At 44.9% G+C, this 26,593-nt stretch overlaps 1 protein-coding gene across 6 annotated transcripts in view; it reads right to left on the bottom strand.

Annotated features, from left to right (window-relative positions):
* CSNK1G1 (casein kinase 1 gamma 1) overlaps positions 1-26,593 on the bottom strand; it is a 110,466-nt gene that overhangs the window by 48,766 nt on the left and 35,107 nt on the right. For all 6 annotated transcript variants that reach the window (XM_074599640.1, XM_074599643.1, XM_074599641.1 and 3 more), the window contains 3 exons: positions 15,831-16,246; positions 8,116-8,156; positions 3,722-3,791 (listed from right to left, as the gene is read on the bottom strand). In XM_074599640.1, coding sequence (XP_074455741.1) covers positions 3,722-3,791; positions 8,116-8,156; positions 15,831-16,008 — 289 coding nt within the window. In that variant the 5' untranslated portion in view covers positions 16,009-16,246. The remainder of the gene's footprint in view (positions 1-3,721; positions 3,792-8,115; positions 8,157-15,830; positions 16,247-26,593) is intronic.

Below are 26,593 nucleotides of genomic sequence, written 5' to 3'. Positions count from 1 at the left end.
TTTCGACCCAGGACTATCTCAGTTAGCTACTTCTGAATCCATTTGATATATTGACTGGTATTGAGCTACTGAGAAGTACCAAAAAGAGCTACGTTCATACGGTTTAGATCCCTATATCAAACTTTTGCTCCAGTATATCTTATCTAGTGTGAAATACGTCTTAAGATGTATGAGACACAAGAAATCCAGTCTTCTCAGCTCATCCAAGCTGACTAGTGATCTTCAGCCGAGTCACGTGGCAGATGAAGAAGCTGGTGCTGATGGAAGCACCAGATGCAACTTCAGTGCCTTGTCTTTAACCATTGATGCTGATGGAGCACATGGCACAGGGAGCCACAGCAGAGCTGAGAAAGGAAGAGGCAGCTCTCACACAACTGTGCTGCTTCCTCCGTTAACGCAGAAACATCTCACATGGAAGCTCATCCCAGGAATTAACTTCTGATAGAGCCTTGAATTATTGGGCTATTTCTAGACCGAATAGCTTTAAAAAGAAAAGAGACTAATTTCACTAGCTTTTGATGATGGCAACAAGTGAAGCAGGTAACCAAGACCAACATACATCCTTCAGGCACTGAACCGTAGAATCGTTCTAAAATTTTGGGGCAAAAGCCCCCGCGAAAGTATTGTGTGCAATATACTGCAGGACCAGAGTCAGCATTACAGAGCTAGTTGCAAACTTCTCTCCAAAAGCAGCACTTGTCCTACCAGTACGATCCAGCACTTCATACCTCCTCACCAACCAGTTGGGTTTCTGCAGGGGTTTTGAGGCACAAAACCTTTATGCTCCTGAGTTTGGAGGTTGCGCTTCTCGATCTGGTACGTTGCAAGCAAGTCGTGACCAAGTTTTCCAAGACCACTCTCTTGGAAGACCAACTGCCACAAAACACTTCCCTCCAGGCTAGTCCCAACGTCATGTGGACGCATGCAGCCACATACCACAGATGAAATATCTTTTCGACACGCACAAAGCCATCCTGCAAGAAGATTCCTACTTGATCCATGGCCAAGGAGGTTGGTCCCTTCCAACCTGAGTTTTCCTATGATTAGTATCCAAGAGTAATATACTTTAAAAATATTTATTCTGAATATCCAGGAAAAAGGAAATCACCATCAAATTTCTTCTCATTAGGAAAAAACCATTTTTCTCCAAATGCTGCAGGTGATGATAATTCTGACGTCTCAGAGATGCTGCTCAGTGAGACCATCTGGTTGTACATGCAGTTGAACGCAGCAGTTGCACTAACAAGAGGACCACGCTGCTACTGCGGCGTTACGGCAATGCTTTTACTAGTCTTACTTTTTAGGCTAACGGTGGGAGGTTCGCAGTTGGCCGCGTTATTTGGCAAGATTAATTGGCTAATTTATTGAACAGTATGTCACATGTAACACTACTGTTGCTCTCCTCTGAGTCATGCACACCATGGGTTTGGACACTTTCAGTCTTCATTTGGCGAGTCCACGACAATTTCAAGTAACCAGTCGTGCTTGCTGGAAGTTCAAGGCTGTGAGTTTGAGCAGCCGAAGTTTTTAAGCAAGGACCATTAAGGGGAGCCTGGCATTAACAACATCACTGAGAACAGACCCATCTATTTCCCCAAAGCAGGCACATATTTAGCACCAATCTGTTTGTACAGACAGACAGTCTTCCCCTAATTCTCCGCGTGGCTTGCAGACACCAAGTTAAGGTGGCAGTCTGACTCCACCAAAATTTATTTTGTTCAGCTTCCAAGTTTCATGGAGAGACCAGAGATGTGGCTTACATCCTCCACCCGAGCTTCTGGCCTATTTCCAGTTGTTTTAGCAAAACTCTAGCACAAGAGCTTCTAATGGCATTCAACAGATTATCAGAGCTGGGTTTGCTGTGCCCGTGGGACCACACAGAGAGAGAAATAAAAGTCGTGTTGCTCACGAGGCTTCTCAACAGTCTCTTGACAAATACTGGCAAAAAGGCTTGAGATGAAAGTCAGCGCCACTTCCCCCACAACGAAGGGAAGGAGAGATCTTGAAGGCAAGATCTTCGTGTCTGACGGCAGCATGCTCAGAAATACTTCCATTAGCATGCATGGCATCAGACAGGGCAGAAATGCCCTGCGTGGGCAAGTGTTGTAGGATGAAAAGTTTAGATTCATTAGGAACAGGAGAAAACCCATGAAAAAAGCCTTAAGCTAACCAAATAAAGCCAAACTCCCAACATTTGTTGGGTTTTAAAATTCCTCAGTAACATCTTTAAAGAGCGGTAGAAAGCCGAGAGGTGTAAAAAAAAAAAAAAAGCAGATTGGGATTCATTCGTGTGTCGTGTGACACATGCGCCGGGGTATCACAGAGATGGCAAGCATCAACAGAACTCAAGTAGGGAGCGAAGAGTGGAATTAAGTGTATCAATTATTCTGTGAGCCGGCGTTTGATTTATGTACTACACGGGCTTCAGCAGAAATGCCCCAGGTCTCAAAAGCACGGGTAATTGGAGTGAAGTGACAACATCAGCCTATCAAGAGCTTTGTGCGCAGTACCAGATGCTACCACTGGAATACAAAATACACAGAAAAGAGCACTTTATTTCAGCAGAGAATTCCTTATTTTAGTGTTTCCAATAGTGACAACTTACTCGGTTCCCACATCCCAGATTTTGCATCCTATAAGAAGCAAAGAAGCCACAAAATGCAGAGTGCAATAGCACTCAATCTCCAGAGGATGTGCTATGCAAAATTAAGGAAACCGCTTAGAAAAATTAGTTGGAAGCAGACAGGAAAAATGCAAGACACTGCGTATTATGTGCTCAGACTAAATATATATTTCATTCTGTTCAACTTAGTATTTTGGTAATATGAGAAGGCATCCTCTGCCAGTGGAAGCTATGTCCATCCAGGGGAAACAGGAAAAATAAAAACAGAAGAAAGTGTGGAAAAAAGATAATTACAGTAATGTAGGAAACTTGCCAAAGCCCAAGGTCAATATATGATCAAGGCACAGAAGGAGCAGAGAAGGTTTTGCTTCAGAGAGACTTCCTCGTGCGGTGGGAACTCAAGGCTGGGGAAATCCTTGGCATGGGAAACAGCACATGCTAAAAGTCTATATAGGTTTAAAAAGCAGCCACGAATTCAGGGAAGAAAAATCCAAACACTATTAGACACAAGCTCAAGCCTTATATTAGGGAAATCAGAGAGCTTGCCAGAAAAAAAAAACAAAAACCAAACCCACCTTTTGCTTATCCTGTTATATTCTTCTCATATTTGCTGCAGAATACAGTCCCAAAGAGGATACTGAGCCCACAGGCTTTCGCACACTCTTATGATTTAGTAAATATCAACAAAAACGGTATTTCAGGCTTTTATTAGGAAAGCTCTATGGTTTTTTTACACAATTTCCTAGGTTTTAAAACTTTACGTCGCCTTTTTGAAGTCTGTCATTCTATACACAAATGACTTTCCATCCATTGATGGTTCCTATGTTTTACAAACACATTTACACGGGTATTTCCCGTATCAGTCAATCCTCACTTAGGCAATAGCCAGTTTACTAACGAGAGTTTCTAGCTCCAAATAATTATCTTGTATCATTATGATGTTATTCTGAACAAATCCCTTCCAAAAACTCACGTGGGACCAAGAAAGTTTGTCCAGATCAGTAAGTTCAAGTCAGAGTTACACAACAAATACGATGGTAACGTTTCATTTAATAAAGAAATCGCAAACTTTCTCTAAGCTTAGGGTATGTTACTTACCCGCGCTTCCAAGTTGTTTATAAAACCTGTATTCTAAATGAAGCTGCGGTGCACGTGATTTTATTGGTTCCTAAAACAGCAAAAAAAAAGTTGGTTAAAATCAGTCTGCCTGAAAAAAGTTATATTCCATACTTGAAGTTTTGTGACTGTATGTAATGCTTCAAGTTTTAAGATAAAATACCCTAGGACTGAAAGTCTAGCAACCGACTTCATCATTAGACGTCATTTAAATAAGCAAAGAACAAAAAGCAGTAAGACTTGCGACATGCACTCTGGAGGAGAAATAACTGCCGCGTTTAAACCCACAGTGCATTCATGGCAGTGAAATTCAAGAATCGGTCAACAAAGCTCCTGGGTCCTTGAAGAACGACCCTGGACATTGGCAGGAGGAAAGCCAACGCTGCAAAAGATGAAGTCCCAAGTTCACTTTGTGGACTGTGGTTGCCCACAGTATTTTTGCTAGTCTATATTTTTGAAAAATGTTGAGTCACGTATCTGTGTTTTAAGTCAGACCGCAGTTGTATAAAGCTACAATCTTGCTCGCAGCGAGCGCTACAGTGCAGCCGCTATCTAGTAGAAACCCAGGAAGAAGTCTCCCTCCTCAGTAGCAGGTGTCAGTCAAACATCTCAAAGCACTCAAGAATATTCTATTTTTATACACAGAATAAAAAAAAAAAGGCTAAGTCTGCAATGCACCCAAAATGTTACATTTCTCAACTGTTACTCATCTGCGCTTTACGCACAAAACTTAACGCCTATGATCCATAAAGGATTAACATGCAAGATTACAAAGCTTCTAAAAATATAAAGTTAATGTGGAGAGGATTAAGAGACAAGTAATTACATTTTCAATAAAATCGCGCACTTGGGGTAGGCACCAATGTGGATGCACCAACTGCCCGGACAGCTTTGAAAGGGAAGTTAATACCGGCCTCAGTTTTTGTTTGGATGTTGCTTATTTCCCTGCTCTTGAGAAAAGAGACACTCCATGCTCAAAACTATGTAAAATTCATAGCATGGTACCAAAACTAGTCTGAGTTTCAAAAACCTGCTAAATAATCCTCTATTTGGAAGTTAACTCAGCATTTAGAAGTTTGCCACAAAGGAGCCCCCTAAGAGTAACACACAAAAAAAAAAAAAAAAAAAATCATCGCTTTGTGTTTCCCATCAGCTCCTGTGAGTTACAGCAAAAGCATCCAAAGGAGGTTGAACACAGCTGCCAGGAGTTTGAGCTGGCTCCGATCTGGTGAAGTAACTCTTCGGCCTGCACGGGAGGACACGAAGGCTTTCGCTGATCCACTTGTCTTGTTCCACCTCTCAGTTTGTAGGGTAAGACTAACGTCCACGTTTGGCATGAACTCCATGTTAAAGACTTCTTTTTAAGTCAGAAGAACGATTTTTGTACAGGAATTCAGGCGATTCAACTTCCAGCCAAGCTGGTCACCACCAGCTCAAGTATACCCCGCTTTTGCCAGCAAGGGGCAAAAATACTCCCGAGTGCTCCTCAACTTTCTGATACTGAAAAGCTTCAGAAGTCAAATATGACCAACTACTGAGAAAACTATGGTGAAAAATATTCTGAAGGCAAAGCTGAATCCGTACTGAAGGCAAGTAGAAAGCAACACAAAAACAAGTTTGTTACATCAGTTGCATTTAAATTAAGATAATTGTTGCTGATGGCTTGAGGGAGAGTCTATAGACACCTGCGCAGCAAAGGGATTCAGGGCAACAGGAACTCAGCCTGTTCAGCGAAGGGTTTATGTATCCAGTTAAAATATTTGGATAAAGTTAGAAGGATAAACATACTGGGACGTGAGGCTGCCCGTGACAAAATCAGAGGAGGTAAGTCCAAGCCACATCTGCATCAGGAGCTGCTGGAGCCTGAGCTCTGGACACTTGCCAGAGTCGTGGCAGCTTCCGAGAAGATCATACCAGAACAGATGGTTGTCCTGTAGGGCAAGGGCTTAAGGATGCTGGCAGATGTTGCATTTGTAGCGAAAATAACTGAATTGCTACTGCCTAACGTACAAAATCCACAGCTCGAACCAACGGGCATCATGATCCCGCAGGAGAGGGCAGAGTGTGGCTCCTGCGCTCAGGCTACATCTGTGCGTGACACGGGCTGCTTTCACGCAGGGGAGAAATTCCTGCTATGTGCCACTCCGCATTAAAAACCCCCAGAAGATTAAACCAGTAAACACAGCTATGGCATTTCGGAAGGCAAACTCCTCCATGAACTAGATGCCCTTAACCAAATAACGCTCAGCTGAAGAGCGGGACGAGGAGACAGGCAGTATTTTTCCCCGCCAGCAATTTTCTGATGCAGCACAATCCTCGTCCCCAAAGAGAAACCATGAGACGTTAGCGCTGAATTTCACAGCGCTTTCTGATCAGCTCTTCGGCATCCATCACACAATTCTCTTAATTTTCCAGCTTGAACATCATGAGAGGAGGCATGAATAGCTGAGACAGCAGGGCTGCAGTTGCTGAAGATGATCTCACACAGCTAGGAGGACTTGGAGCAGAGTTCTGACTTGGTCCAATGACGCAGATAAAAGAAAACGTTGCCTTCGAGTTCATTGAATGCGGCTACTGTATCACTAGTTCGCAAATTATTTGAAGGATAAAGAAAATTACAGTTAAGTACATGTATAAGAGAAGCGTATTTGCTGCTGAGGAGGCTGAGCAATTCTTACTCCTGGGGTATGTGATCTGACATGAGGAGACCAAAAAACCCCCATCTCTTTTACTGTTCCCTCGTTAATCTTCCCAAAACTGGAGCAGGTAGGCGAATACCTGGATGGCCACCGCATGGCAATCCCAGTCCTTCAAATGTGACGGAACAGAGATTTTTAAGCCTGAATTGCAACAGCGCAAATAAAACTGGAGTGTGCTGCAAAGTGAGTGCTTTAACACTCAGATATTTCAGGAGTGGGGGGAAAGAAAGAAAGAATACTACTGGGAAAAATAGGTAAGATTAAGGTAGCAATAAAGGTAATGCCATTCAGCTCTGCCATACAGCTATTGAGAGGTTTCAGGTTACTGGGAGGTGTCTCTGCAGGCACTGTTTTGAGAGAAACAAGCATCCCTTGGACTAATACAGCTGTGTTTTTCCTGTATTATGAATTCCTTACGCCTTCCAACGCTATAACTTTGTGGGTTTATCTTTTAAAGCAAATTAGAAGTGTTGTCAATTCAATAAAACATCTCGTCTGCGTACACAGCGCATTTTATATTGTCAGATCTGCCTAAAAAGTGAGTTACACAGCAAGCCCCAGTCCTCCTTCCTGATGTGGATCCATATCAAGGACATCCTGAACTCCACTGCAGGCATTTATTTATTTTAGGGAATATCTTCTGATGTTTGCCAACAGGCTTGAAAACAAGTCCCTCCTGCAAAGCCCTAATTATTTTTCATCTATGATGCCTCATATAAGGAGAATACTAGAGATATAAAATCTGTGGCACTTGAACGTGACCAGAATTAACGCACCAAGTCCATCTTGATCTTCTATAATCTGAAATACTCCTCTCATTTTGCCAGACAACATCGTTTGGGCAAACAGGCGGGTTTGCTGCTAACATTGAGTTAGCATTACAACTTTAACTTCAGATTCTAGGGTTTGGATCTGTGATTAAAGAGCGTACGGATGAGAAAAGAGCACAGCAGCTGGAGACACCAAATTTGAAAACCCCAAGAGACTAATGAAAGTCTTAGTTCACAGACAGGAAAAGTTAAGGCATAAACACAAACTACTGGGCTATGACTTTATAAATCAAAAAGAGCTATAAGTTAGAGAGTTTCCCCATCCCCTAGACTCCGACTTCAAACCACCACCGACCACACTGTCTCAATGCCCTGAAGCAGTCTTCAGAAGCAGCCTTTTTACCTGGACCACTGGCTGGCTGTGCTATTCCCAAGGGAAGTTTTAACCATTGAATTACCCCCTTTCCCACCTCTCGACTCCAAAACCATGGAGGAGCAGGCTGCACAGTGCCACACTCCTAACCAAACCCTCTGCCAACCGCCCACCCAGAGAGAAGGAAGGGTGTTCAGAATCGATAGTCCTGCACAGAAAGGCTCAACCCAGGGAGTGGGAAGAGGTGGCAAATCCGCAATCAGTGCCGCTCACTGGGACCTGGCTTGCAAAGAGAAACGAGGCTCTCACCAGTATAAGACAGCTACGGACCACTTAGGCACCAAAAACGTTCAGCAGGTGGAAGGATGGATTCTTTCCCCATTTTTAGCGTTCTCAATAATTTATCTTAGTTTAAATAAGTTATTCTAGCTGGGGGTGAGAGCAGCATTAAGCCCAAAGTGAGAAAGCTGCTCTTCATCTGAGTTTTTCAGATTAAGTACAAGTCATTTAAGAACACCCGAAGCTTCTACTTACCAGTTTAATCGCTACATATTCATTGGTGTAGAGATTTTTACCTGTGAAGGAAAAAGAAAAATTTTTTAGTTCCACATTCAACACTTGCAGGTAGAGAGACAAGGCAGAAGAGCATCACTGATGGCGAAGAGCTGTCTTTTCTCAATTCCCTGCCCAAATTCTTGTCTTTAACACAGTGTAAACCTCAAAATAATAAGCTGCAGCAGTTCACCAGGACAGGCAAACACTGTCTTCCATGTTTTACAGTAGCATTTCATGTTCCATGCGAGTGTCTGAGGAGGTATCCCAGACACATTAGGTTTTATTATCCATGTTGTGCCAAAAAAGTCAGGGGAACAAAAAAATGAAGTATCAGAACACCATTTCTTTCATAAATACCTTGGATCTGCTGGACACTGAGCAGTTTTACCCTGTGATCTACAGGGAGCTTCACTAGCTTAATCGTGCTGCGTATCAAAACGACTACTGCAAGGAGGCATGTGGAAATAACCTTTGTACCAACACCCAGCTTTTATTCCTTCCTCTGTGAACAGGCAGGCAGCATGTATACAATGCCTTCTGCATGGCAGTGGCACAAAAGCAATCCTCGTAATCTAGTAAGGCCAATAACTCTCAGTTGCAATATGGTACCGACGATGTTAAGAAATACACTAAAAGAACAAACCTCCTTCTTGGGACCCCAAAACGCAGAGCAGAGTCTGCTCTATACTACTGCTTGCTTCCTGGCAAGCAGGAAGGGCAGGAGCCTGGGATGAGCACAGCCAGGCAAGCACGCAGCCAGCCGCCAGCACATTGTGGATGGATGACTGTGAGCCAGAGCTTGCACCTGTGCATGCTACAGCTGGAGGTGAATTTTTCCTCCAGGAACCTGTCTGGTGTTTGAACCAAGCCCTCGGCCTCCCTGGTGAAGCATGGCAGAGCTGCACAGCTACACGTGTCAAGGAGCATCTCTCTGTGTGTTCTGAAGCTGCCAGTTATCGTATCATTCAATGTCCTCCAGTTCCTCTGCTAGGTTATTTGAGCAATCGCTCCCTGTTCACCTTCTCCAGGTTGCTCAAAACTGACCGCAAACCCTTCTGGAAGAGACGTCACTGGGGAAGGAGCTCAGGCAGTCCTCGTACCTGATCTGTACCATCAGCCCAACATCTCCACTACCTTTCTGACCTCCTCTAGTTCCACCGTGCACTTTGAGGAGGGCAGCCTCCACTGCACAAAGCTTCCCATGAATTAGTATGGAGGAACGCTGACCTCCTTTGCTCACCATTGCTAGCACCGCTACAGCACGAGCCACGCTTTCACCGAGTGACTCTGTAGCTCCAACATTGAGCAGCAACCTGTACTGGAAGTTATCAGTGCCCGTTTGTAGCGTCAGCTCTGCCCAGCTCTATTACACATTTGCCTCCCAATTCCCGTAACAGATATTGATGCTTAGAACAGACCAGCTATTGAGAATGACCAGGATGGGGAGTGACATACTTCAGAGCAGGTGGGAGTTTGGGCATATCTACATGAACCCACTAAAAACACGCCATGTCCTCCCTTGCATACAGATACTCTTTGCATGCAGCAACAGCACTGGAAGACTCAGTGAAATTAAAGACGTGAACATGAAAGAAGACAAAGAGTCATCTTTAAATCCTGAAATATTTATCAGGGGAAAAGCCCCATTTATTTATTTTCTTTTGTAACAGCTTCATATTTTCTGCCTTTGACTTCTTTTGATACCATCCTGCTCTATTGCTCGGTGTAGTTCTGGCTTCCGAGTTTCGGATCGGGCGCTCCTGGTCCAGGTCAGCACTGAGCAGATTGCTTTAATGTTCATCGGGAAGCCAAAACAATTTATGGAAAGCTTCAACCTGTTACAGTAACCAGCAATGCTGTCTAACACCATGCAGGCGGTTAAATGTGAGGTTAAATGTAGAGGAGGCATTTTACGCAGGCAGATGTGTAAGCTGAGCTCCAGCATTAACCCTTGCAACACAGGGTGGTTTGAAACTATTTCTTTAGATCTTTCAATAAAAGCTGTTATGTCCGGGCTGGAAACAAAAGGTAGAAATTAGTTTTTGCAGTTGCATGACGAATGCTCAGACATCAGAAAGTGGCTTCAAAGCGCTGGAAGAGCTTTGGATGTGGCTGGAAGGCCACATCGGGGGAAAGCAGGGGGCAGGATAAACTGCTTCCTCCTGACACAGACCAGGGCTCCAGGCTGATGCTGTGTGGGGAGCCCAGCGGAGGGGAGAACATGCAAGGACATTAAGGGAAGGCAGACTAAGTACACTTAAATTAACTGCTCCGTAATAGCTACCAGCAATGAGTCACCTCGGCAGCTCCAGCTGTAGGTCGCCCACTGACACCTCCTCCCCCCTCCTCCCGACAGGGAGTGAGCTCCTACCATGATGCTCAGTTTCAGGACATGGAGCCAGACTAAGGGAAGCTCCAGCTGAATACGTGAGAAAGTTAGATGCTTTAAACAGCAAAAAACCCAAGGAGGGAGGCATGGGAATGCCATCCCTGACACATCCCACGACCTCCATCACAATCTTGGAGGTGCACCATTTCAAGGCAGTTTTGGTGCCCAGTGTGCAGGGGGGTGAGTCCATCCAGGGAGCGATGACCCACAGACCTTCTCGCAACACCTGTGCTCTCCCACCAACGTAGGTTAACGATACTGGGCAAACAGTGCTCTTCCGAGCTCGTTTCAAGGCAGAGGAGGACACTGCCAATACCCTCCATGCACGTGGAGCCATCATCCAGCCGATTACAGTCTGGTTCATAAGGCTGAGGACTAGACAGAAGATAATTTTGGTAATGAAATTCCTCAGTTAAAAAACTGGGATTAACAAAACAGTAGCCTGAGATGTCAGGCCAGGTAAACAAGCTAATTAATCCCCCAATTCATCCCCTTCACAACACGCACTACGGGGAGACCCTGAACATGATGGGGTGCAAATGGGTCCAACTTCTGAACTCCAAAACCCTCCCTAAAGCTGCAGCACGAGCTGCTTGTTTTGCCAGCTTCGAGGGCAAAGCAAATCCCCACAGTCTCCCCGCTGGCTTGCTCCAGACTGAGATCTGCCCCTCACTGTTGCTGTCACATGGTCCAAGGTGCAACGTCATCTTCCTCCTCCTTCTCCAAGGCAGCAGGGGTATTAAAATGGAAGAGTAGAGGCAGCACTGCTCACAGGAGAAAGCGAATCTGCACAGTGAAATAAGCCATGAATAGAAGCTGTGTCTTATCTTCGTAAGACAAAAGATCCGTAATACGGGGGAGATGATATAACTGTGCTAACAAAAGCCTTTCAAGTTCAGGCAAAGCTTTTGACGGAGCAGCGATTAAGTTCATGCCTGAGTTTTGGGTAGTTCCACTGACAATTATGAAGTACATACTCTAAGTGAGAAGCGCCGCATGAAGTCACTGGCATTCACGTGGGAAACCTAACTGGGCAGATTTCTCAAGCCCTGGCAGTAAGCTGTGCCGAATACACAGCCAGATGTGGACCAGCAGAGGAGCCCAAACTGATCCATCTCTCCTGCACACTATTCCCACAGGTCAAAGTTAAGGACCACAAGTACAAACCTCTCATGAACAACATGAATCAAAAATGCTTTGACCCCTCCGTCCAGCTTCTTGTATATGGACAATAGATTCTGATGACAGATCAGGGCTGGGCAAGGGAGCAAACATCCACCCAATCGTCCCAGAGACCAGGCGGAGCTCAGCCCAGCCAGCACGGCATCTGCAGAGCGACCTGACCCCAGGGGCAGCTGGAACATGAGTTCACATCGACTTTGCAGTGCCAGTTTTGCCATCCCTTCCGGAGCATATGTCTCCAAATAATGGCTCCTGGTGTGGATCCTACACAGGATCTACTCGTACCCACACCCTCCACATCTAGCATTATTCTAGTCCTGTATTCACATGATGATTTTGCTACTTGCTGCAGTACCAGATGCTATTATAACTTTTTTTATTATTTTTTTTTCTTGTTTTAAAGCAGAGCTCCTGGCTTCAAACCGCAGCCTGGAAGTCAGCTGCGTGGTGCTGGCTTTTGGGGGACACCTTCCCAAGTCTGATCAACCTGCTCTGACTCAGCAAGGTCTAAATAAGCAGCTTTTCTTCTAGTTTGGGGCTTGTTGCTCGCTGCTGAGATGCACTGAATCTTCATGAGACCTCTGGATGAATCATGCCAACATCTGACTTCTGGACACTGGCCACTACGCAACTTCTTTGGGCAGCACATGAAAACACAGATTTCTCCAAAAATCCCTTTGGTGCAGTAGCCTACCAAGGGAGGATACAAGCAACAAACAGCATCCAGCCCTCCTAACATCTTTTTTCCCTCCAAGCAGGGAGAAAAGTTGCATTAATTGTCATTTTAAAATGATAGTTTAACACACTGTTTTGAAAATACCAGATAGTGTTTGGATTAGAGCAAAAAGATTTGGGCAAAAAGAGTCTACAGCTCTGCATTAAAATAAGCCCCTGGTCTATCCAGAACTTAATGCTTATTTTAGAAAACCCTCTGACCTACAGAAACTGGAATAATTTTATATTAGTACCTATTTAATTGCTTTATTAAATAAGGGTGCCAAACACTAGGAAAAAAGAGACATTTGAAGAGGCTTATTTATCCCCAACACAGCTCATGGCTCAGGATTTGGGGTAAATATGGCAAATAGCCACTGGGAAAGTCCATGACTTGATACAAGGAGGTGGTTTGTAGGCTCAGCTGCAGTATCTTTTCTCCACTGAAGTTTATGGCTTACCACAGCACTAGGTTTAACAGGTTAAATCCCACTTTTCCTGAGCAGCGAGCACCTCCTGACATCACAGGATTTTACAGCCCCGGTGAGCCCGTTCTCAGGCAGGTTTGCATAATGCTGCCTCTCAGATCGGCTTGGGGTGGAGATGCAGGACCTCGTAACAGCAGAAGACACACTATAAAGCTTCAGGTGCGTTCCAGCTCCCGAGTTAACAGGAGAATTTCCCAAGTTAACAGGAGAATTAACTTGGTAGACAACTGGGAGCTGCACAACAGGGCTTGGCGTTGCACGAAAGGGCGATGAAACCCCATAAGCATGCAGAGTCCAGCAAGCAAGATCCCCTGCTCTTTGCCAGTAGGTTGAGCCGCTTCGGGAACCAAAGCTCTGACAGACCACCTAACCTGCAGCCCGTCCAAAGAAACAATCAGTTAACCCTGTTTCATCTTATTACTCTGGGCCAGAGGCTGAGTTTTGCGTTCACCTTTCCATTTCAGTTCCTCTGCGGGCTGGAATCCAACTGTGCTGCTCCCATGTGCTTCAAAAGAAAGCAATATCCCCGGGGCTATCTGTATTTGCAGTGAGAAGGATCAACCCTGAGCAGCGAGGTTGATATTCACAGGGAACAGCTTCTGTACGTACGCACCGTCCCCTCCCTGAACAATCAGGGCTCTGTCTGGCACTGGGGCATGACATAAGAGCAGCTTAGAGTGAAAACACAACACCTGAAAAAAGATAAGTTCTTTGGGGAATCGGAAAAATAGATTTTCCCCTTGTTTAGCAGTGCATGACTTTGTTCTTCCTGTTTCTAAAAGGCATTTAACTTCTCCGAAACCATGTTAAAAAAAAAAAGCCAAAAAGCAGAGGGTACACCATTCATCTTCGCAGGACAAAACTGTTACCAGAGACTTGTTCTCCCGTATCTCAGATGTGCTGCTTCTCCTTCCCCCCAGCACAATTCAGCAATAATTAGCATCACATCTGTGCAACAGAAATATCTGATACTTGAGCAAACAGGAGTTCTTAAAGCAACAGCAACCAGCAAAAAGCAACAGTAATACAGCTTCTGTAAGGACCTTACACCTAATTGCTGTTATCAGTACTTGGGGCCCTTTGCCCAAATACAGAGTGCTTCATTAACCAGTATCAGAAAAATATTTACCAGTGTACCAAAAAAAACCCCAACAAACAAAGAGCCACTCAATTAACAGCTGTTGCTTTTTCCTTAGTTAAAACTGAATATTCTCTGTAAACTGACTTTTTCGGAAGTGAAATCTCTTGTGTGGCACCTGTGCTTTGAAACAACACATCAGCCAGAAATCCAATCCTGCGAAAATTTTGAGAAACATGAAAAAGAAGAACCACGGAAACAGGATCAGCAGTTGGGCACCAGACAAATAAACATGAGAGCCATTTACCCGGGGGGATCCACTACAGCTGCGGAGCCTTGAAGCAGAGCTTGGGTTACAGAGCAATTCAATGTCTCCACAGGGACCCTGCTATCGTGACATTTGCTGTTGGGGGTTGCGGGGGGGGGGGGGGGGGGGGGGGGAAGGGCTTTTAAAAACGCAATACAGCTTCTCATGTTACATTATTGTAAGCATACAAACTTATCTTCAGCTGCCAATTATGCTCATGTTCATAAAGGTGGGAGGTTTTGTCCCTGCCCTTGGTTTCTCTCCACCTTTGGAGCATTATCTCTGCTCCTGCAAATCAATAAAACTTCTCCGATGTAATGCTGACACCAAAACTACCCATTTAGTGAGACAGCATAAGCCAGCTGGTGAATCCTCACACTGTGGAGAAGCGGCACATCACATAGATGCAATAACCAAACCTCAGAATGAAAGATTACATGGATTAATCTAAGATCACGTAGATTCTGCGGAGGAATCTACAAAAATATTATCAGTAGTTATGTGCTATTATCCTTTGGTTACCTGAAGCAGTTTCCCCAATTGATTTATTCATCGCCCCTCGTGTCTGATGCACAAATAATTTTAATTTCCATTCTAAATACAGACCAAATTTCAGGCAACAGGTATTCATGTCAGCCAACCTGTCTTCAGCACCCTCAAGTTTGCTACCACAGCCATCCGATTCGTTCGGCAGAAGAGGAGAAACGCGACCATTTGAGGTCAGTCGGGATCACGACCATCCCGAGCTGCCGCTTCTGATCTACAGCAACTACCCCAAAACCACGTCTTGGGAGCTTAGGGGCATGTAATTAAAAACACCGGCTGCTTCCCCCAGCTCATTTAAAAGACAGCCATCATTTGTTTAGTGCGCAGTGCATTGGGCTCTTAAGTCATCCTAAACAAACGATGCATTAGCATAGCCATCTGTTTGGGTGACCAGCTGCAAGACATGTGGTTAGAAGACCAACAGACCACGAAAAATCACGGGCCACTGGGCCAGTTAGGCAGCAGCCAGATGGCCAGTCGGGACAGCCCGCTCTTTGCCAGCCAGCGAGTCAAAGACATAAGATGGAGCGGGTGACGGGGCTGAAACTAGGGCACGGAGGTTGGTGAAGGATGTGGAATAGAGAAGATGTGGCCAAGCATCGCCGGGAGAGAGTCTCACCCATTACTTTAATAGGGCGCCCTAGCTTATGAACAAGAAATCGAGAGCAAGATTTAGCAATAATCCAGGCAGTTTTTTTTTTTTTTCACCTTAGGCAAGACATTCACCGCTGGGAACCGTCTTCATTGTTGTGATTGTTCAAAATTTGCATCTTTGGCCTCTCCAGTGTATTCACTTTGACTTTATGCAAATAAAAATAATGCTAACAGTTACATCTTCTGAGTCAGAGGCTTCAGGTGAGGCAGCTCGACACTTGGGAAACACGACAAGCACACGCATTTCTCAAGCCAGGGTAAGTTTTTATGTATTTATATTCCAGTGGTGAAATGCTAATCTGGATAATGGAGGCGACTAAAAGGGTTACTTCTTACCTAGTCTGAGTTCTCCAAAGTTCCCACACCCAATCTTCTTGCCCACTCTGAAGTTGGGTCCCACCATAAGAACACCAGAAGACGCCGATGAGCTTGGTCGAGAACCGTGCCCACTCCTTCCCGGCATTCCTTTCGTTGTCCGCTGCCTTTCATCCTTTTCCCTATTAGGATGGTCCATGATCTTAGTGAAATATCTCTGCCAGCAAGCTGGCAGAAAGGAATTGGAGTACGCACTCTTCTCCTTAGAATAGAAATATATATCCAAAAGTATCTGAGTCAAGGTCCAAGAGAGTCATGGAAACGCATGGAGTTCTTTTGGCACCGTATCCAGTTTCCTAATGCATCTTGATAATGTACCAAGGGCTCGATTGTGTTCTTGAGAACTCAATAAAGGCAGGTTGCTTTTGGTTTCTTACCTGGGGAAAAGAGAGAGGATATATGATATAAAAATCGTTATTTTTAAAATACCGAGCAAGAAATGTACAACAGGGCCAGCGTCCAGAGCTTTCCTCGAGGAAAATAACAGCTATACGTGAATTTTACCATTCTTAACAATTTTCTGATAAAAAGCCCTGATGTCACAACGAAATATAAACGCTGCCCATCCATTGGGTGCTATTGGAGTTATGGGGACCCACACCACACCCACTAACAAAAGCAATTTCAGTTACACCAGCATGTCAGGTGGAAACTGCAAGGAGATCACGTCCCATCTTGAAAGCAACTGTGAAGTGTACAGTTTGTTTTCTTCTCACTTCATATATTTATAAAGTATTACACAAAAGCCAGACAGAAAATAAAAAGTGGCAAATGAAAGGTGCCAAGAGAAGAAAATATTGAAGTGCTTAGGAAGTCAAATTCTCCTTCATTTTCCACCTTTTAAAATTGACCCCACATATATTTGCTAATTGAAACTGCTGTCTTACAGAGATGGCTAAAATTAGTAGCCAAAGCAAGATTTATTATTTAAAAAAAAAAGCTAGAAGTTTCCTGAAAACTGTATCAAAATACAATTCATGTTACCAACATGATTTAGTTGCCAAAAAAATGAGGTTTTGGAAAAAACAGATGTTCTAATGGAATTGGGTGAGGGACCCAAGAGCCAAGATCTCCTCCAGCAGCCTGCATTCATGACTGGCAAACCAAAGCCTGACAGATCTCCCAGAGGAGACACACACCTTCATACCCCGTGTCCAACCTTGTCACCACCATGACCCCAGGGGCAGACAACTCTGGGCTACTCCAGACAGCACACCAGTGCATCTCAAGAGCACCAGTCTGCCAACTCTGTCAAAAGAGGACAAGAAATAGATGCTTCTCAACCCACACAGGTCAAGTGGTTCCTCTCTGCCCATGAACCAGCCTAATAAAGACAGGCAGAAGCTGTACGGACACAGGAGGTCCCGCTCCACAAGTGCGGTCCAGGGAGGGCAGGGAAGGCTGACATCTCACCATGAGACCTTTCCCAGGACATGAACTCACACTGGATCATTAGCGCAGCCCCACTGTGGTCAGAAGAAATTTTACCACTCAGATGTGAAACTCTGAAGGCAAGGGGTCATTGTGGCCTGACGGGACAAGTCCAGAGGTACTAGTGGTGGAGCCCAAGTGTTTCCCAAGCAATCAGCAGGATGAAGGAAAAGGTTGCAGCATGCTTTGTACAGATGCTGCATTGGGACCTGGTATCAGGCAGCAGATGTGGACACGCTGGAGATGCTTGTGGTGCAGCTTTTAAGCAAGAACCAGAACAAATATACCTGGAGCTATATACCATATCCCAGGACCTATACCCACTGGATTGTACTCCTTTAGGGGACACTGTCACATTCACGATTTTCCAGATGTGAAGACTGCTTGAATAATTTTAGAAACAAGGTTTGTGTCCTGCTCCTGCGTGGATGCCTCCAGCTGAAGTTTCAACATTTGCATGGAAGCCAGCAAACACGTCCAAAGTCAGCAGAGAAGTGCCACATGAAGCCACCTAAACAAGAGTCACTGTGGAAGGAGATCATCAATCAAACACTAACAGGTACACCCAGAAACACAACTGTGTTTACAAGGGTTCAGAAGTTACTAAGGCTCAGTTGGCTCAGTCCTCCTGTAGCAAGACACTTGTAGAGGATTTAGGAAGGGTTTCTTCTGTTTGTTTCATGAGATGAAGAAGCTAAGCTACCTACTTCCAGTCAGCCAAAAAGAAAAGACAAGAATTATTACCCATCTGCAAACCAGTGGCACAGAACAAAAGCATTAGCCCTCATGAGATAAAAGTATGCTTTCCCAAGCCTTTAACTGTGGCATACTTTTATTTCTGGAAACTTTTGTTTTGATCTAAGGCATCTGTAGACAAGGCAGAAGTCATTCATGCTAGATCCAGAAAATGCAGGTAACTATCAGCTGGAAATTCCGGTTTCTGAATATTGAACAACTCTGTCATTTCTGACTATTTAGCACAGCTCTGACCTTTTCTATCCGTTTCCATGGGCAGTTCTGTATGGTTGCACAAAAGAGGGCACAGTTCTCCCCAGTTTCAGCTTCCTCCCTAGATATTTTTTTTTTTTAAATACTTCCACAAAAAAGGCAAATATTAAATATAGATAATGCACAACTTTAACACCGCTTTACAATTACTTTCCACTGCTTTTTTTTCAGATATTATTGTATCACACAGGGAGTTTGGAGGACTCTGAACAGACTCTGTAGGAAGGATGCCGTGTCCCTCCACAGTACAGGAAGACCTTGAGGAACTAATAATAGCGTAACCAAGCATCCATACACTTGAATGGACACTTCATGCAACATAACAATCCCAGAAAACCACCCATCTTTAACAGTTTATACTACTGCTCAGACCCTAGCTCAGGTTGCACAGGTCATAACCCACAGTATATGTCATCCAGCCCGTGACTCAGCAGCCCAATTTTCTAGGCTGAAAAGCAGATGCATTCTCGTCATCACTCTGCACAAAAGGTGGATCGCCACAGAAAACATCACACAGCTCGTTTGCAGCAAATCCAGGAGGTCTGAAAACCATCAGGTCATCTGAGAACCACTGTATCACGTCCATACTACCAGCTTGGCCACGCCAACCCAGCAGCTGCAGCATCAAGCTCCCATCGTGGCACCAAGCAGTGTGTGAAACACTGCTCGTGATTAAGCACCGCTGGCCAAGCTAGAGCCAGAAGAGTTGGAGATGTTCACGTACAAGAAATGCAGTATTTAGTACTACCAAGCTTTACTCGTACCTCAAATTAATTCAAGATTTAATACCTAAAACTGAATATGGATGAGCAGGAAGCATCCGTTACAGGCAAACAGGATGAACTGGTTTTTCATTGCAGACATCCCAACATGCTTTCAGCTGCAGCGTTCAGTTTGAGGGGGTGAGTTAGCGCTGTTTCTCAAAGCTGTTTGCGTAGACACACACACAGTTGTATTTGCTTTGTGAAACCAGCCTGCAGAAGCAATGAGGATGCTCTATCAGATATCAGAAAAGCACTTTGATGGGACCCCACCCCAGCCTGTCCTGGGAGGAAAGACTTGCTTCAAAACAAATAATAAGAGTCATTGAAACTACAGAGCTTTATTGCCGAACAGAAATCAAGTGTGAGGATGATGATGGAGCGCTTCTATGGCTGGACGACTAAGAAAGATGAGCAGAACAGAGGAATTCTGTGAATTAAAAAAGTAGCACTTTGGAAAACGCACGTGACTCAACTAAAGCCAGTGAGAAGGACTTTTTTCCCCCCCCACTAGAGACCAAAGTCATTATTTTCATCAAGGTTGGATAATCCACGGGAAACAACTACAGACCTCACAAAAGAGAAACAGAAAGAAGTCTCTAGCAAAAGCACCACCCCTGCCCAGTTTACTCTTGGAAAAAACAATGCACAGCATTTTGTGAGACACGAAGGGCAGCACAGACTGAGGAGACACTACCATGAAGGACTACCCTGAAAGAAAGAGGAAAAAACTGCATGACAGGGACAGATTACAGCACAGGAAGGAGCAATGATACAATTTTTATAAAGTTGCAAGCAGATTTATTTCTTCCTCCCTTGCTCGTTCAACTAACAATTACACGGTCAGCAGAGAGTATAAGAAAAGTCAATATAAGCTAAAACCACCAGAAAGGATTTCTAAACAACCCCAATGAACGTGAGGCGGACTGGGAAGAGCAGGCTGCTTAAGAACGCACTGCAACATTCTTCCGTGTGGTGCCAGAAGCCATTTAACCTTGCTTCTGCCATGACGTACGACCAGCTTTCGACCTGCAGAGTGGGTGGATCCAGACAGCGAGGTGGTTTTGCAGCAGAACCTGATGCCTAGGTGGGGATCTTCTCAAAGCTGCTTGGCTACCTGCTGGCACAAGCATCATGAGAGAAAAGCCTTTTACCAGCTATGATAAAACGGGGCTGAAAGCCACCGAAAGGCAAAGGCGCACAATTTAATAAGTTTCAAATGGTTGATATGAGTTGGCCTAGGGACAGACTGGCTGGAGAGCTGCCCTGTGGAAAAGGACCTGGGGGTGTTGGTCGACAGCCAGCTGAATACGACCCAGCAGTGTGCCCGGGTGGCCAAAAAGGCCAACAGCACCCTGGCCCGTATCAGCACTAGTGTGGCCAGCAGGACTGGGGCAGTGACCGTCCCCCTGTGCTCGGCACTGGTGAGGCTCCATCTCGAGTGCTGTGTCCAGTTTTGGGCCCCTCACTACAGGAAAGACATTGAGGTGCCGGAGATCAATTGGATATTAGGAAAAATTTCTTCACCAAAAGGGTTATCAAGCATTGGAACAGGCTGCCCAGGGAAGTGGTGTGAATCACCATCCCTGGAGGTATTTAAAAGCCGGGCAGGCGTGGTGCTGAGGGACACAGGTCAGTGGTGGGTTTGTCAGTGTTGGGTTGATGGTTGGACCCTATCTTAAAGGTCCCTTCCAACACAGATGATTCTATGATTCAGCAGCTGCAGGGCAGGCAGTCCTCCATCAGCGCGCGATGACACAAGGACATCATTCCTCTAAGGGCTGCTCAAGCCTCTCGTGAGCACAAGCCCTCCTGAGCCTCGATACAGCTTCCCCCTCCTCCAGACTGAAGTCTGAACCCAGCTCAAGCCCCATGTGCCAAGTTTCAGATCCGACATCAGAAATACACTGCTTAGTTTGACACTCACACCATTGTGCTCAGTGCATCTCAGGTGGGACAAGCAACTCCAGTCTTCTCAGGCAGATTGAGCAGAGCACTCCACCACACATTCCCTGGCTAGTGAAATAAGATGTTAACAGTCACAAGCCACTACACCTCCATCCTTCTCCCGATCCCCATCTGTACAAGGTCTCCTGAGGGAGAAGAGTGGAAAGGTCATGCCTGACAGTCTGCAAACACTAATCCTCTCTCAGCTGAAAGCCTCCTGCAAACAGGAATTCAGATCAGCAATGAATGAGCAAACCAAGCGTTTGATAACCTCTTTATTATGAGCAGATCCCAGCTGTTGGTACACAGAATTGCGCAAAGACAATGCTGCTGCTGCATACTAAAAACGACTGTAGTAAATATGGCATCAAATATGGCTTTTGAGGACAAACAAAGCACTTGGCTTTGGAAGAGGAGTGGCAGAAGAATGAAGACTAGACTGTAATTTGAAGTCAGTCGCATTAATATTTAAAGACTACTCAACACCAGGACTATTTCCTGCCACAATTTAAACTTTTTCATAACGATTTTCCTTCCTACCTTTCCACCCGCTCAGCAAGATTGCTCCTGAAAGTTACTTGCATTTAAACAAAGCTGCATGAAGATATTTCCCTAATGGGGACTCAGTCCAATTCCAGCGTTCATTGTTTCACTACAATATAGTTGGAGACACAGGAACAGTTATTTAATGAAAGATGCAGGCTTGAAAGGGAATTACTTAAAGCACAGTTAGCTAAGTAAAAAACCCAAACAAAAACAACCAAAAACTTTATATCCTACACACTTCAGAACACTTAGGACCCAAGATTTAAATCATGACCTCTCCTCCATCAATAAAACCGCAGCACTTGAGCCACAAACCAGCTTCTAGGTGGTGCTGAAGGCAGCTGCCATTCACGTTGCGAGCCATAGCACAGTCTAGGGTGAAGGAAGGTTTATCGCTCACTGAGCGCTCATTAGGGCACAGACACAGAGCTTACGGCCATCCGGTTTTCTCAATGAAGCCCCTAAGTTTGACAGCAGCAGTAGTAGTAAAGGATAACGCAAACAGGAGACTGGTGTGAAGATGCCGGAGCAAACCTTATTCCTACCTTTCAAAGGAAAAGCTCGCTTCCCTTGCGCTGAAAATTTCTTTGACCTACTTGAGATACTCTGGAGACCTTCCCAAGATATGAAACAAGAGCTGTCAAAGTCTTGTTTTGTGGCATGATTTCATAAAATCTGTCCAAATTGAAATTGCAAGTGAATCCCCTTCTCTTCAAATCAAATCAAGCAGACCTGATCCAGGTCTCTGTGGTTTTTATTCATGAAGGAGTCAAAAGATGCTAGAAATCAAACTGCAAATGCTTGCTGCATGGACAGCCACCCTAACAAGCAGAAGTAGTTCAGCCCTACAGTTCCTTTTCCCTCCTTTTAAGAGGAGACCGTCAAGAAAGTCCCAGTTTCTTTTGAGATGGGTGATCTCATCCCGCTCTCTACAGAAACTGGAACTCCATTTCTCAAAGCAACTCCAAGATCACTGCTTCAGGGCAAGGTACATGCCGTCTCACTGGATTTTCCAATGTCCACCCCACACACCTGCGTAATTCTTCAAGTCTCTTGATCTGGAAAGCGCTTTCCAGACAAGATCTGCTACTTCCCACATGACTTCAAAGGCTATAAAGTCCTCCAGGGCTCTCAACTGACACGTTATAAACATACAGATAGGAGATCACCAGCTTCTACGCTCATTCAATGCAAGAAGTAGAGCCTTCAGCAGCAGAAAGCTTTGCTGCCTTTGCCACAGATTGGGACAAATGTTTTACCCTCTGGAAAAGGTACAAAAGCCAGGATGCAGGTAAGGAGGAATATTTTGAAACCAGGACATATATGATGTGTTCACTCACGTTCTCAGCATCTGTCAACTCATTTACTTACACCTGTAAGTTTACAGGAACAAGCTGGCTTTGTGTCCTCTGCTTCACCCCACACATTAACAGCTTCCTAGGTGTCAATGCTCTTCCTATATTAAAACATTATCAGTAAACCTTTCACCTACAGCTTTGCTCTCTTCCACATGGACACACATCTCCACTGGCTTCAGGTCCCTTCATGCCTTCTCATCCCATAGCCTCACCTCTTCCCTTCTGTGATTTTCCACTTCTTGTCCTGCTTCTGACCGATGTTGCCTTCCAACTGGCCCCAGTAAAAATTTCATTTTCCAAAGCTATCCCATTACTCACTTCTGGCAAAGTCACTCTTCTACTAATGAGAAAATAAAAAAAGAGTTATGAGATCTGCCCTATTCCTAAGGGAAAAAGTCAACAGATAACCAAATACCTTATCTTGGCCTGACCTGACAGAGGATCCTGCCCCGGTGCTTGGCTATCTGCACAAGCTAGTAGGAAGGGAGGATGCAGAGGCTGAATGAAGAAAGCATTCTTTTTTCACCTTTTTCTCTCCCACTCAAGAGCTTTCTGGGTACCTAGAGGGTCTCCTACTAGGAGATACTCCCCCAATAAGCCTCCTATTATGGCAGTATATTTCAAATATCTGCCTATATCCAGTAGCACCTCCAGACAGAGCAGCATTTCTCTGTGCTTTCCCAACCAGCACTAGACTGACCTGGTTTCAGTGTCCTCAATGTTGTGCAGAACAACAGAAAAACTGAAAAAGTAGGTCAAAATTCTCTATTGCAGTTGAAAGCTGGTAACACTATTGACAAAGCTGGCTGCAAACCACAGCAAGATGGCGCACGTCACGTCAGATGTCCCACACTTGGGAGATTCTTTCCAACCTTGAAGGCCGCAGATGCCTTTTAAACATTACGAGTTGCTTCTGTTGAATCATTTGACCCAACAATTTAATCTTCAGCTCATGCAGTTAGTTTTGTTCAGTGCTTCACAGGCAGAAAAAAGCTCCTTACAAGATGAGACATACAAACAGTATTTAAGTCTAAATTGCTGGGAAGGGAGAGGGATGGACAACCGCGGATCATTACACTCATTCGTTACTCATGAAAGCACAGGACTGTCAAGTTGACATCCTACAATTACAGTTTTTACAGAAAGGGATGAACCCAAATGAACTCATACCATTTTCCATCCTAGGGAAGTGAACTTCCATGAAGTCTTTTCCTTGAAGACACTGCAAATGTACTAAAACACGTTAATTGTATATTCCTCAACTGAATGTGTTGGCAAGTTACTTTTCCATATGAGTCTTGGTTGATCGTTTCACCAAGAGCGATCCAAGCACCCATTCCTGAACTTTGTTCTCAGTACCCTCTACACAAGCTCAGCATGAAAGCAAGAATGCTAGGGAGGGGAAAAGCAACTTATTTAGAAATTTAGTTCTTCCACACAAAGAGTCAAAACAAAGACTAGACCATTTTTCAGGGAAGTGGTTTGTGTGATGCAAACGAGATTCATTGAATGCTCTTCCCAACTCGAGTTCAAGCCAAACATAGGCCAGCAGCCATGTACGCATATTCCTATACGTTTAACAAAGCACTACAGATCATAATCTGCCAGAAAAAGAGGGTTAGTGCTCTTTATGAAGGGTTGCATTATGTTGGAACAGCTAAATGAACAGTTGAATGCTGAAATAAAATGAAAAAAATTCCCCTAATGAAACCTGAGCTCTGCATATTTTATTTTTTTTTTTTTAGGTTGGGAAGAGAAAAGACTGAAGAGCAACTGCCAGATCAGCTCCCCTCTATCTTCTGAGCCTTGCTGCAGAAGTCAGACACACATCCCTCTGCAGAAAAGCCTGACAGAATGCCAAATCCCCATTTGTCAGCAGCAAGCACCTCCGAAGGACGCAGGTGTTGAGCCCCCACACAGCTGCACACCACCAGCCCCAGAGCCACATCCTCACTGGCCCCGCGAGTCCCCCAGCAGGCAACCGTCACATCAACAAAGTTTTTGAGATCTACCTCCTGATATCACAGCAACCAACTCCGGCTTTAAAAATCCAGTGTTTGAAAGGCTTCTCAAAGACTGGCAGAGAGCATCGTGGTTAGGACACCATCTCTGCTTGCAAAACTGGCTGCGTAAGGCCATGTAAGATGAGGTTCCAGCAGAAATAGTTATTTATGAGGATGCTACACAGGAAATGACAAAAAAAACTGGCAGTAGCAAAGGGTCTGCAACAGACCCTGGGCAGGATGAAAACCCCACAGGTGTTCTCTGATATCCAGGCATCACACGTACATGCATTTTTTTCATCTTAAAATACCAGATTGCCTAACAGCAAAAAGAGAGCCTCAGATATGCCTACACCAATTCCTTCCTTTCAGGATCTGAAGAAGTAAAAGGGCAATGTCTACCAAAGAAGAGATGATTTCTAGACAGCCACGTGCATCTTTAGGGAATAACCCAGGTCAAGCAGATTCAGGTGCATCCCTGGTGGTCAACGGACATAGTTTGCAGTTACTGGTATCAACAACAAGGAAAGTCCTCGACAAGACCACCACCGCAGCCTGGGCTCTGGAGCAGGCTTGGATCACTGGCAGCAACATAATTTTTGCAGATTTATAGCATAATTTAACACAGATGCACCTCAATAGTCTACGACTTTTATCTGCGCACGGCCTGGCAAGGAAAAGAAGCCCGGAGGATGAATTGCAGACAGGCTCAGAGAGCTTGAAAAGACTGGTAAATTTGGCAGTTAAACACAAAAAAAAGAAAACCCTTTCACTATCCAAACCATGAAGTGCTCTTTCTCTGCTTTCAGAAAGGAATGCAAGTATCATGTTCAGAGCCAACGCAGCTTTCATGGGGTGTGTGGGGGGGGGTGCAGGGGAAAAGCCTTTTACTAGAAGAAAAGCCCTTGTGAACTTGAGGAGACAGGGCCAAAGGAAACAGAAGACCCCTTGATAGCGAGGGTAGGTAGAAGCTGCATCAGCGAAACCCAGCTGGAGGTGACAGGCAGCCCTGGGTAGTTCAAGGAGGTGTGAGAAGCATTTGGCCATGCGTCAAGATGAACACAAGCACTCCTCAGGTACTTGTTTCTCCTGTGGAAGAATGCATTCGTGTCGATTTCCACCCAGTATCAACAGAAGCGTTGTCATTACAAAACAGCCATGAAGTGGGATTCAGCTGTAGGCTCTCTGGACCCCAACTTGAGGGGAAAGCTGCGGTCCCCAGACTCAGCTTGTGGTGCCTGATGGGCACAGGTTGCCTCTCCTCTATCCCACCAATACCCACAGTGCCTCTGAGGACAAACAAGAACAGTTTCTTGGTTGCCTCAGATCAAAAGGACACCAAACCTCTGCCAATGCTCATATCAGCCCCTAAAAAGAGCTTCTGAAATGGCTGGCCAGATTCAGGATCTCAGCCTCTGAAACCATGTTAAGTAGAGACCTGGGATAATGCTTGCCAGCTGTCTGAAGCAGCAGTGCACCCCCCTGCTTGGTATTAACCAGCACCTAGATGATAGTGTCCAGGATACAGCTGCAAAGACCAAAAGACTGCTAGACAGGGAAAAGAACATATGCTGTGTCTTGTCGGCATAAAACATCACATTGATGCTGCTGTGTGTTCATACCTGATGGCTCAGGAGACAGAGGAAAGCTACTCTGGCCTCTCACAATAC

The sequence above is a fragment of the Larus michahellis genome, chromosome 9, assembly GCF_964199755.1.
Source record: "Larus michahellis chromosome 9, bLarMic1.1, whole genome shotgun sequence".
NCBI classification, from domain to species: domain Eukaryota; kingdom Metazoa; phylum Chordata; class Aves; order Charadriiformes; family Laridae; genus Larus; species Larus michahellis.
Note: the sequence above shows the minus strand (reverse complement) of the source record. Positions and strands in the feature narration are given on the sequence as shown.